Consider the following 12,250-nt stretch of genomic DNA (forward strand, 5'->3'; position numbering starts at 1 on the left):
GGCATCCTTTAAAAAGTGGAAGTTAAATCCCAGTGAGGAAAAGGGAAAGGAGCATAAACTCTGGCAGATGAAGGGTAAAAATATAATTAGGAAGGCCAAAAAAGAGTCTGAAGTAGCCAAAGATTCAAAAAGAATAGAAATTTTTTTTTGAGTGCATCAGAAGCAGGAAGCCTGCTAAACAACCAGTGGGGCCACTGGACGATCAAAATGCTAAAGGAGCACTCAAGGACGGTAACGCAATTGCAGAGAAACTAAATGAATTCTTTTCATCTGTCTTCACAGCTGAGGATGTGAGGGAGATTCCCAAACCTGAACCATTTTTTTAGGTGACAAATCTTAGGAACTGTCCCAGATTGAGGTGTCATTAGAGGAGGTTTTGGAACAAATAGATAAACTAAACAGTAATAAGTCACCAGGAACAGATGGTATTCACCCAAGAGATCTGAAGGAACTCAGATGTGAAATTGCAGGACTACTAGCTGTAGTCTGTAACCTATCATTTAAATCAGCTTCTGTACCAAATAACTGGAGGATAGCTAATGTGACATCAATTTTTAAAAAGGGCTCCAGAGGTGACCCCAGCAATTACAGACCAGTAAGCCTGACTTCAGTACCTGGCAAACTGGTTGAAACTATAGTAAAGAATGAAATTGTCAGACACATAGATGAACATAATTTGTTGGGGAATAGTCAACATGGCTTTTGTAAAGGGAAATCATGCCTCACCAATCTACTAAAATTCTTTGAGGGGGTCAACAAGCATGTGGACAAAAGGGGGATCCAGTGGATATAGTATATTTAGATTTCAGAAAGCTTTTGACAAGGTCCTTCACCAAGGCTCTTAAGCAAAGTAAGCAGTCATGGGATAAGAGGGAAGGTTCTCTCATGGATTGGTAACTGGTTAAAAGATAGGAAACAAAGGATAGGAATAAATGGCCAGTTTTCAGAATGGAGAGGGTTAAATAGTGGTGTCCCCCAGGGGTCTGTATTGGGCCCAGTCCTATTTAACATATTCATAAATTATCTGGAAAAAGGGGTAAACAGTGAGGTGGCAAAATTTGCAGATGATACAAAATTACTCAAGATAGTTAAGTCCAAGGAAGACTGCGAAGAGCTACAAAAGGATCTCTCAAAACTGGGTGACTGGGCAACAAAATGGCAGATGAAATTCAATGTTTATAAATGCAAAGTAATGCACATTGGAAAACATAATCCCAACTATACATAGAAAATGATGGGGTCTAAATTAGCTGTTATCACTCAAGAAAAAGATCTTGGAGTCATTGTGGAGAGTTCTCTGAAAACATCCACTCAATGTGCAGTGGCAGTCAAAAAAGGAAACAGAATGTTGGGAATCATTAAGAAAGGGATAAATAATAAGACAGAAAATATCATGTTGTCTCTATATAAATCCATGGTATGCCCACATCTTGGATACTGCATGCAGATGTGGTCACTCCATCTCAAAAAAGATATATTGGAATTGGAAAAGGTTCAGAAAAGGGCAACAAAAAGGATTTGGGGTATGGCACGGCTGCCATATGAGGAGAGATTAATAAGACTGGAACTTTTCAGCTTGGAAAAGAGCCGACTAAGGGGGGATATGATAGAGATCTATAAAATCATGACTGGTGTGGAGAAAGTAAATAAGGAAGTGTTATTTACTTCTTCTCATAATACACAAACTAGGGATCACCAAATGAAATCAATAGGCAGCAGGTTTAAAACAAACAAAAGGAAGTATTTCTTCATACAATGCACAGTCAACCTGTGGAACTCATTGCCAGAGGAGGTTGTGAAGGCCAAGACTATAACAGGCTTCAAAAAAGAACTAGATAAGTTCATGAAGGATAGGTCCATCAATAGCTATCAGCTGGGATGGGCAGGGATGGTGTCCCTAGCCTCTGTTTGCCAGAAGCTGGGAATGGGCGACAGGGGATGGATCACTGGATGATTACCTGTTCTGTTCATTCCCTCTGGGGTACCTGGTATTGGCTACTGTCGGAAGATGGACCTTTGGTCTGACCCAGTATAGCCATTCTTATGTTCTTAGACCTCTTTGTCTCATGTCTTATCTAGCATCCTCTCTTGCTTTGTAACACTAAGTAGGTAGATTCCCTTTTTAAAAACATACACAGTCCTCCTCTGTAAAAGAGAGGCACCTGGACAATTCTATTCTATTTCTTACACCAAGTACACTACCGATGGGTCTCAGTACCTACAACAGTATTCTTCATTTATATGCTCCAGGTTATTTAAATCCATGTGCCACGCCATGACAGCGAGGGACACACGAGCTTGATTGATCACTCCTGTGCCACATGGGTACCCTAACAGCTCTCACTAACCCTCCAAAATCCTGCCTGAGCTTGCCCTAGCTCAAAGAAAAGCCTCAGAAGGACTCTTTGGAGAACAAGCTTCCTTAGTTGACCCAATTTCCTCATCAGGAGAGGACACCTGTGTCTACATACTTCACCACAGTATATGTGAGCATCTCCCAATCATTAAGACATTTACCCTTTCACTTCACCCAAGGCCACAGAAGGCGGCTGTATTGAACTTGTCCATCTAGATAAGCATCTTATGATAGTATTATTGTTATTTGTATTACCATAGCCCCTAGGATCTGAGCGTCTCACAATCTTTAACATGTTTATCCTAACATCAGCTCTGTGAGGCTGGGTAGGGCTGTTACCCCCATTTCACAAGTGGGGACTGAGACATAGAGAGAGACTAAGTGACTTGCCCAAGGTCATGCAGGAAGCCTGTGGAGTTCAGCAAATGGATGCCAAGTCTCCCAAGTACTAGGCTAGTGCCCTGAACACTGGACAATCCTTCCTCTCTCAATGCCTATCTCCTAAATCCCAGTCCAGTGCCTTAAAACACAAGCCCATTCTTAACTCACGGTATCCAAATGGAACAATGGCCCAAAACATAAGCACAAAGCTGCAGAACACTGTAGCATTCATGACTTTGTAGAATTGTTTTAATGAGAATTTTTGGTTTATGGGTGTGGGAGGGTGGGTGGGGCGGGGGGGAGTTAATCCTGCCTTGCTGCTCTCTGGGGTGCCCCTGATATGCAGCCAGGAGGATTTATTCCTCCAGGGCTCTCGATCCTTCCCCAGGAATAAGTTCACTCACAATAAAACTGATTTTTTAAAAAAATGACAAAAGTAACCAAAGCTGCAACTGAATCACTCCCACAGCCACGGGGGGCGGGAGAGGGGGAAAGAAATGAGGATACATAGCCAAGGAAACAACTGCTTCAGGAGCAGTTAGAGGAATGGAAAATAAAGGAGGACGATATCCCGCCCCCCCCCGCCCTTGCCAGCCTCCACTTTCAGCACCTGCTGATGCTACAATCACCAGAATTTATGTGTTTGCTTCTCCCTCATGCTGTCAAGAGAAACGCACAGAGCTCAGAGCTGAAAAACTTGGATCTGACGCCTGCAGAGCAAACCAGCCTTCGTCCAGTTTGCTGAATTGTTTGCAGAGGGCAGACAGAAAAAAAGAGCCCTCCATAAATTAAAGACTATGAAGAACCCTGAGCCCTTTTAAAGAGCTGGCCAAGAAGAGAAGAAAATAAGTAAACCATCTCCTTGAATTACTGGAAACGTTCGTCTCTCACTGCCCTGTAAAAAGTTTACAGTGGTTTAAACTGCGAACAATGTGTTCCGTACCCCCAGCCCGAGGACAATATGATGAAGTGTTTGTTCAGCAGTGCAGCAGCCTCCATCCTTCAGGGCTCAGCGCCTTCCAGTTGAACAGATTGTCTTGCCAATTTCACACCTGCTAAACCCACAGCGCACACGCCGCTCTCCCTCGCGCCATGGTGCAAACCCGGAGCAGCTCCGCAGAAGGCGGCAGAGCAGAGCGACGCCCGGTGTGAATCGAGCCTTGTGAGTTTATCCAGATACAGCAGTCTCCTGTGCACCAAGTGAGTCAGAATGGTAAGGCTTTACACACACTGGTGTAAATGATTTGACACGTTGCAGGGCAACGGAGCATCAGGCCTTTCCTTTCTCCCCTCTGACCCCACCGAGAGTAGCCCTCTCTCACAGGTTTGAGACATTGGGGCTAGTGTGTGGGTGTGAGGGGGCAATACTGCCCCGCTGCTCTCTGGGGTGCACCTGATATGCAGCCAGAAGGATTAATTCCTCTAGGGCTCTCAAGCTTTCCGCAGGAATAAAAATACCAAAGCTGCAACTGAATTGCTCCCCAAGCCACGGGAAGCGGGAGAGGGGGAAAGAAACAGAGGATAAAAAAAAGTGTCCCAGGCCCTTGATTTTTAATGAAGTCAGAAAGTTCCCCTGCTTTCGATAAGGTCTTCATCAAGTGTTTATTGAGCCAATGAAGCTCTTAACAGCACCCCAGGGAGAGGCCGGTCTCTGTGAGCCATGGATTGCTTCATTCGCCCAGTTCAGAAATAAAATACAGAAAAGCACTGTTAACCCTCTGCAAGCCAGTAAAGAAAAAAAATTAAATACTCTTTTCCACAAGAGAGAAGCATTGTTCCCCCGAAAGTCTTTTCTTCTCTATCTTCCCAAATGATAGCTGATCTCCCACCCCATGCAGAAGAGATAAATTAGCCCTTACTAAGGTGCTGACTCTTGAAGAGTCAAACCAAGGACAAAGGATATGGTTAAAACAATGCAGTATCTACTATCAAAGCACAGAGTTTGCTTGTTTTTATTGGCTGTATTTGGAAGAACAGTTTCTGAAGGAAAAGTTGTTTGAGATGGAGAAACGAAGAGTGGATCCAAAATTCCCAGGTTTTTGGGAGGACTGGATTATGTCAATATCCAATGTGATTTCTCTCTCTCTCTCTCACACACACACACTTGTGTTGTCATACAGAGCTCATCCTGGGAAACAGAAATATATACCTGGACCAAATTCAGAGAGATGGTGTAAGGTAGTCTCCCTTACATGCAGATTCCACCACAGGCCCCTAGTTTGCACAAGAATCTAAGATTGTGTAATTTACAAGCCATACCAATGTAGCTGTGCTTGTGTGTCCCCCCCGGTGCAGATGCACTGTACCAGTGTGGCTGACCCGTTTCAAATAAGTGCAACCCCCATATTACGTTGACACAGCACATCTGCACTGGTATAAGCGATACGTGGAGTGGACTGCAATCTGGACTCCTTCCAGACTTTCTCAGACTTCTCTCTGCATTCAGAATCCGGGACTCATTGGGCTAACCTCCAAGAACAAGAGACTTGAGACCCAGAACGCAGCCTCAATCCAATCAAATGCAGGCACTTCTGCACCATTCATGGACAGCAAGTGATTTTACAAGGGAGATGGTTCAGTGATGGAGTTCTGCATCCAAACTCCTTAGAGTTTGGGCAGGAGGGAAAGGTTGGCAGGTTCTCAGTTTAGCTCTTTGTGGAGAGGTGGCCACATCACAATGAAAACCCCAGCATCCTGATGATCAGATGGCCTCTGTGCTGTTATTGCAGAGCCTTTCCCAGAGGTTAAAGTCAATTGGAAATGAAGCTTGGCACCAGCTAGGGTGTAAGGTTCACATATTGGGACCCCTGCACAGCTCAGTTGCTTTCTCTCCATGTTTTGTGGGACAGGAAGGAAGCAAAACCACCACATTTCCCATTCAGAGCTATTTAAGACCAGCACAAAAGCCCTCCCTGCCACCTCGAATTCAATTGGACAGGATCTCAACACACTTTATGGAGTGAGAGACAAAACCAGGAGACAGCCCTCTGCAGACCTGTCGTCTGGAGCCCTCCTCAGCACTCTCCTCTCCACGAGGCACTGTCCCTCCATAAACAGGCTGCAGTAGCATTGATTGTTTATGTGGGCATGGATAAATACCTCTAGCTCCTACCTGCTGCTGAACTGTCAGGGGGAGTAACCAAGTCAGATTGCAACACCCGTCAACTGGGCTCTCGCTGCATCCCTCCAGGCTGGGGAAGGATGCCGAGGGAGCTGTTTTCATGCTAAGGAGCAAGAATCTCTCCCGTCCAGAGAGCTATCACTGCTGAACTAGAGGCGAGAGCCTGGCTGTGATAACCAGCCATGCTCCAAGGAGCTGCAGCTGACTGGGAGCTAGTGTCCTGTTGGATCCTCCCAAAGCAATTACAGACCCAGCGCTGTCTTAGGGAGATGGTTGCTCTCAGAGCAGGGAGAAGCCAATTGAATCGATTCAGGGCACCCAGCGCTGTGGCATCCTGCGGCCACGCACACAAGTTAGGAAGTGCAACATGGGCACAAGTAGTTGTGCAGCTTTAGAAGCAGGGAAGTTCTTGCTTGTTTCAGGGGAAAGAGTGACCAGTCCTGCTGCAGGTGTCCTCATTGTGAAAAGACTTGTGCAGTCGGTTGGGTCATTGCGTTACATCCTAATGGCGGCAAGACTCAGGTTCATCCGAGTCTCTGGTGGTGGGAAGAGACACCATAGCCAACAGCCTGCTACTGGCACTGCTCAGTGCCTCGGTCCCACCAGTTCCAACCTTGATCCAATTTTCCCAGTGGCTTTGCTTTGCAGGAATGGCATCAGTCTGAATCAAGGCTTTCACCTGATCAGTTTTCACGGGTTTCAGCTACTAGCAATCAGCAGCACTCAACTTGGGGGGTGGGAGTTGCATCTTGTTTTCCGACTCATGACAGTGTCTTGTCCCAGGCTGCAGAATGAGACGGCGACAAAAGCAGGAAGAGAACCCAAGAGCCCGTGTTCCCATTCTCCTGCTCTCACCACCAGAAGGGAGGCAATTCCTTCCCCTAGCAGCTCTTGTGCAAGGGAAGGGGGGAAAATCACTCGCCCACCATCACACAGGCCTCTCTGCGGTGAGACATGGAAGCCATTCTGTGCCAGCAGAGCAAACTTCATCAGTTCTTAGATCAGGCAGTGACAAACTTCTCCAGTGGCTTCAACAGCGGGAGGAATGTTACTTATCCATCTAGCAATCTGGGCAGGACACAAGCAAGGACAAAACCCTCTAAAAGTGCCACAGGGTCTTAAATTGTCATAACAGGGAAGCACCTTGGTTTTCTGTCTCATCTGAGGAGGGCAGGCAGGGATCCTTGGGGAGGCCTACACTGCAGTGTCGGCAGCTGGATATTCGCTTCCGCCCTCTTTCCCTGTGTTCCAGATGGCTCTGGCAGACAAGCTGCTGAATCACCTGCCTCAGGCCATCTGTTCCCAGCTTCAAGGAGCTACAAAGTGCAGGTGCTCCAGAGAATTCAGGCCCATCCAAAAAGCCTGGCAGTGTGAGCAAGCAGGTTTGTGCCCGGGTGCTTGAGAGGGTCAGGCAACACTGTGCATCTGTGGTCCTGTGTAAAGTCAAGGGGAGCAAGGAGGCTGCCAAGTGATTTGTTTTCACCAGCTGTGCTGGCGGAAAGAGCTAGCGAGAGAGACTGAAAAACAAAACAAATCCCCAAAGTTATGAGCTCCTTGAATCACACTTGTATTTTCAGAGGTGCCCGGGATGGCTAAACTGACATCAACCCATTCCAGCTCCAGTTCCCAAAGCCAAGGGGGCAGGGAGGACATACAGCAGCCCCTGTCAGCACACTAAGTCGAGAGCGCCCAAGAGGCTATCCAAGGGACAGCCGGTCCCTAATCACCTCGGGAGATCATCACAGCTGCCTGCTGTGTTCCCTGCCGAACAAGGGGAGGACGATCATCAAAGAGGCTTTGATATCGGAATAAGCGGTGGGTCCTTTCAATTGCAGTGGCTTGAAGTTTAATGGCTCTAGTTCTGTGGGCCGCCTGACAGCTCTGGCCACTGGCCTCAATATTTACCGGTGGCACCCTTTGCTTGCCCAGTCTTGAACCCACTCACAGCTCCGCTGATGCACCTCACTCCTGCCCTGCAGCATTCCCCTGGGACAAGTTGGGGCTGGGATTTTAATTTCCAGCCACATGCAGCAATCCTTTCCAGCCCTAATGTTTTGGGAGATCTCACACCTTATATCCACCTATGTCCCTAAGTCAGAAGGGTTATTCTGATACAGTGCTCAGGACCTTTCATAGCCATAGTGATGTCTGAGCTCTCAGTGGGCTATGTAACAAGAAGTAGCATTTCCAGTGGTTGGAGCGGGAAACTGGGAAAGTCTGAAGGTTTTGGCACAAGACCACAGGCTGATCCCAAATTGGCTCAAAACCAGGCTGGGGTCTGACAGAGAAGCTCAGACATGGCACAGTGAAGCTGGATGGCGCTTTGACTTAGACAGACTGAGGCTGGGTCCTATTCCTGATGAAGGGGGAAGGGTGTGGTCAGTCACTGAGCCAACCCAGAACAGTCTGAGTCGCTCACAAAAAGCCCTTGCATGGCCCCCGGTGTCAGAAGGCTCGATCACCAGCCCACACAGGAGAGGAGAAAGCCTCCCACTGAGCCCAGATGCTGCAGCACTTCCTCTCCTAGGCTGTGGGTGCTGGACATAGCAGAGACCACCCAGCACTGCTCTCCTCTATCTAGATAGATTACTTACATGATTCCCCCCGCATCGCCACAGTAACTGAGCGCCTCTCCATCTTTAACGTACCTATCCTCACAGCCCACCCGGGAGACAGCCCAGTGCTGTTATCCCCATTGTAGAGCTGGAGAACTGTGGCATAGAGAGGCTAAGTAACTTGCCCAAGGTCATGTAGGAAGTCTTGTGTGGGGGAGCAGAGAATTGAAGTCCCAGGTCAGTGCACTAACCACTGCCCCCTGTTGGTCACCAAGATGAGAAGAGCACCGTGAGGAAATGGGATAAGGCAGAGGCTCAAGAGAGATGAGATGGAGGATACAGCACTCTCCTATTCCACCTCCTTTGGACACTCTGTGAAACCCTCCCTTTATTTCAGGGTGCGATTGGCAGATAACTGTCCCCCCGACAGCTGTGGGCAAGGTTTTCCCCTCCACCTGGTCCACACAGGGATGATAGCTACATTAAGTCCTGTCTACACTACCTCTTCTGCAGGCTTGTCTTCCCTGCAGAGGTACTTGAGTCCCCTGTGCGAACAAAACCCCTTCCCTCCAGCGCGCTGGTGCTTTTCTCTCATGTTGGCTGGCCCGAGGAAGGAGACAGGGCACAGCTCGCATGAGCACAACTCAGCAGCTGCTTCGGCCCTTGTTCTGCGCCGTTCTATTTCGCAGCGTGGCCGCTCACCCTCGTCAGTGGTCCCCCCGGCACAGGGTTGTCGTCCAGTGACACACACGGGCTGGTCCGCAGTGTCGACGGGCTCCCCTAACTGTGTAACCAGTTTTGTCTTCCTCCCAGCGACATGGGTAGTGGGACATCCCAGGACGCACTGCCCCCCCGTCCCGGGGCGGTTGCTATGGCTCTGTGCACGCACCCTCCAGGCTCTATCCCCTGCTGAGGCACTGTGGCGTAGCCGCCAAGATTTCCCCAGAATGCACCAGCACGGAGGGAGGTGTGGACGTGCAAGCTTGGGCAGGCACCTGGTTATGAGGGGAACAAAGCTGCTGTACTGGTACGACTCCCCGGTGCTTTGCCTGGCCCCTTTGAGTGGTGCGTCCACTCCTCCCCTCCCGCCGGGTTTACCCGCTCTCGTGTGAACGGCTGCCTGGCCCCGTTCTCATTCGACCAGTACCGGGGTGCCGGCTTTCCCAATGCAGAGCCCCCGGGGGGAAGGGCTAATTAAACCGGCCACCCAGCTGAGCTAAAAACCCAATCCGAGACGAGGCACGGCGGTGAAGCCTGATGGGGTAGACGGGCCAGGGAGGCGATGGCAATTTAGTGGTTGTCTTGGTAACCAGAGGCCTCATTGTTCACGGTGACTTTACCTCAGTGGGGAGTGACCTCCATCGTGGTCAGCTCCAAGGCCAAGCGGAGGGCCAGGAAGGGGATGGAACAGAGCCTGGGTGGGAATGGACAGCCCCAGGGCAAGGGCTCTGTGAAGGTTTGGGGGGGGGGGGTTCCTACTCCTCCCGGCCACATATCCAGGCTGCAGGTATAACGAGCCCTCGGGCCACAGTTTGAAAGGAGAATAATAAAAGCTGGAATAATCTGGAACCAGGCAGGGTCCCAAGACGCTGAAGCCACCACTAGCGGCCCAGAGGAACACACCTCAGCGAGGAGGAAGAGCCATGTGAGGCAGATAACTTGGGTGTGTGTGTGTGTATGGGGGGGTGAAGTTAAAGTTGCCCTAAGAGACCCTTGCCTAAAAAAAAAAAAGATATCCAATAGATTCGGGGAGGGGGGCAGCAATGGCATGCTAGAGCATAGGACGCTTTGTGACAGGGAGGGAGATTTCCCCAAAGCAAATTATTTTAAGGGCACTGCTAGGAAGAAAAACAACGGAAGGACAAAAGCCTCATCCTTGGTTGCAGCAGCTGTGACAGCTTCAGGGCCATCTGCAGGGACAGCGCTCAGGACCGCCTGCTCCAGAGCCGCCTGCCTTCACTGTCTGACCTCAGGGAGCGTTTTCATGAGCTGAACTAAAGGCCGGGTTTTTAACCTCTCCGGGCCTCACACCGTTGGGAGGGGAGGTGGTCATGTGCACATACAGGCCTTCTAGCCAGCAGAGGGCAGTGGTGTCACACAGGTGGGGCCTGGTTCCCTGCACTTACACCCCTCTGAGATCAGCAGGAGGAAGGGCAAAATTTGGCCCAGGGTGCATAACACAAGAAAGATCTTGGACTGAAAGAGTGAGGCTCTACAGCTTGAGTTAAAGAGCCAGGCTCTGTGTCTGGGTACCCATATTGCGACTCTGGATTGGTGAGGACACACCATGCACGCTAGTGGGTGACACTAGCATTAAGGAGAGAGGGGAATGGTCTAGGGTGGCCCAACTGGGTAAAATTAGGAGCAATAAGTGGAGACTCAGCCAGTGAACAGCAGGTGAAGTTTCTCGACATGGGGATGTAGGAAGACTCTGATTAGTTTCCCCAGAGGAAGCAGGATCCATCCCATCATTTAGGAGATTTAGCACTGGACAAAATGCTAGAGAATAGAGCATAAGGAGTAATGTGGATCTGGCCAAAGAGAATGGCTAAGATGTTCAACAGCAATAGGCTGGATTCCCTCTCTAACTGCCATGAGAGGAATAAGGAGACTTAAAGGTAGAACGGTGTTAGGTTAAACTTCTTCCAGCTCACAGGAGGGCAGAGATAGAGACACAACAGCACCATCAAAGCAGCGCTTCCTCAGTTACAACCACACGCCCTCAGATTGTTCATCCACCCCCTAACCACCACAAGCCTCATCTTGGTGCTATATCCAACAGCTCAGGTATCTCTTGCAGATCTGTCACTCCAAAGATCAGGGGTGTGTGTGTGTCTCTCTCTCGCTCCAGCTCTTTATTTAATTCTGCTCCTACCTTCCACACACAAATGTCTGACCCCACATACTGATTCAGCTCCCTCCCCTCCACCCACCCACATGGACAAATAAAGGTGGGGATGGTGACTTTAAATTACTGGTCACTCGTGATATCCCAGGCCACAGCAGAGACAGAAAGCAGCAGTCCAGTGAGACAAGAGCAAGGCTATGGTACAACTGAGCTGCGTTAGGCAGAGAAGGGGGTAGGGCATAGGCCTAAGTTGAAGGTTGCCAGTCTTGTGTGTACTGACCTGATCATATGAAGTGGGCAATGCTTCCCCTCCACTCCTGGGCTACTAACTCTCTAGACAGGTCTTGTTTAATACCCATTGGTGCCAGTAGGCATTGTATGTCTGGATCAAGAGAATGTTTTCCTGGGCGAGTGTCATGTGGCTCTTTTGAACCTGAAGCAGTGTAGTTCCAGGAATCCATTATACCAACAGAGAACTGGCCCAAATTACAAAGTTTGGACCCGAACTCCTGCAGAAGGTCTGGGGTGGTGGGATCTAAGACCTTGTTAGCGTGAATCTAACCATCCCTTTGCTCAGTGTGGCCACGCAGCCCGGTTCTCTTCTTATTCCATCCATTCTCAGCTGTCACCTCTATGTACCCACCCAGCCTTGATCACCATGGGGCATACTCCCCCAGTGCTATCCCAGCTACAACCCCTTCTAGTGACAAGAGACCCTCAGCTGTACAGCTGCGGGGTCCTTCTGAATTTTAACCTGCCAGAGAGAATCTCAGGTTGGCCAGCAGCTCCCCCTTGTGCCCACAGTGAGAAATGCAAAGCCAGTGACCCCTCTTCACCCTGCCAAGGCGAGAGAGGTGGCATCTAGAGAACAAACATGAAGCCAATAAACAAACTTAGAGCTGGGCAAACTGACTACTGGCTAGAAATTATGTCACCCCCATCCCGGAAAAATAATAGGGAGAAATATTGTGACAGGATTACAGCACACA

The 12,250-nt window shown here is 49.2% G+C and overlaps 1 protein-coding gene across 5 annotated transcripts in view; it reads right to left on the reverse strand.

The window, feature by feature from the left end:
• Positions 1 to 12,250, reverse strand: part of SNX19 (sorting nexin 19) — a 53,176-nt gene that overhangs the window by 15,652 nt on the left and 25,274 nt on the right. Inside the window, exon 9 of one of the 5 annotated variants that reach the window (XM_073320769.1) lies at positions 7,246 to 7,375. The exons of the other annotated variants lie outside the window; for them this stretch is intronic. Coding sequence (XP_073176870.1) covers positions 7,363 to 7,375 — 13 coding nt within the window. The 3' untranslated portion in view covers positions 7,246 to 7,362. Of the gene's footprint in view, positions 1 to 7,245; positions 7,376 to 12,250 lie in introns of those variants that run through there. 5 annotated transcript variants of the gene reach the window in all.

Source organism: Lepidochelys kempii, chromosome 22 (genome assembly GCF_965140265.1).
Source record: "Lepidochelys kempii isolate rLepKem1 chromosome 22, rLepKem1.hap2, whole genome shotgun sequence".
NCBI lineage: Eukaryota > Metazoa > Chordata > Testudines > Cheloniidae > Lepidochelys > Lepidochelys kempii.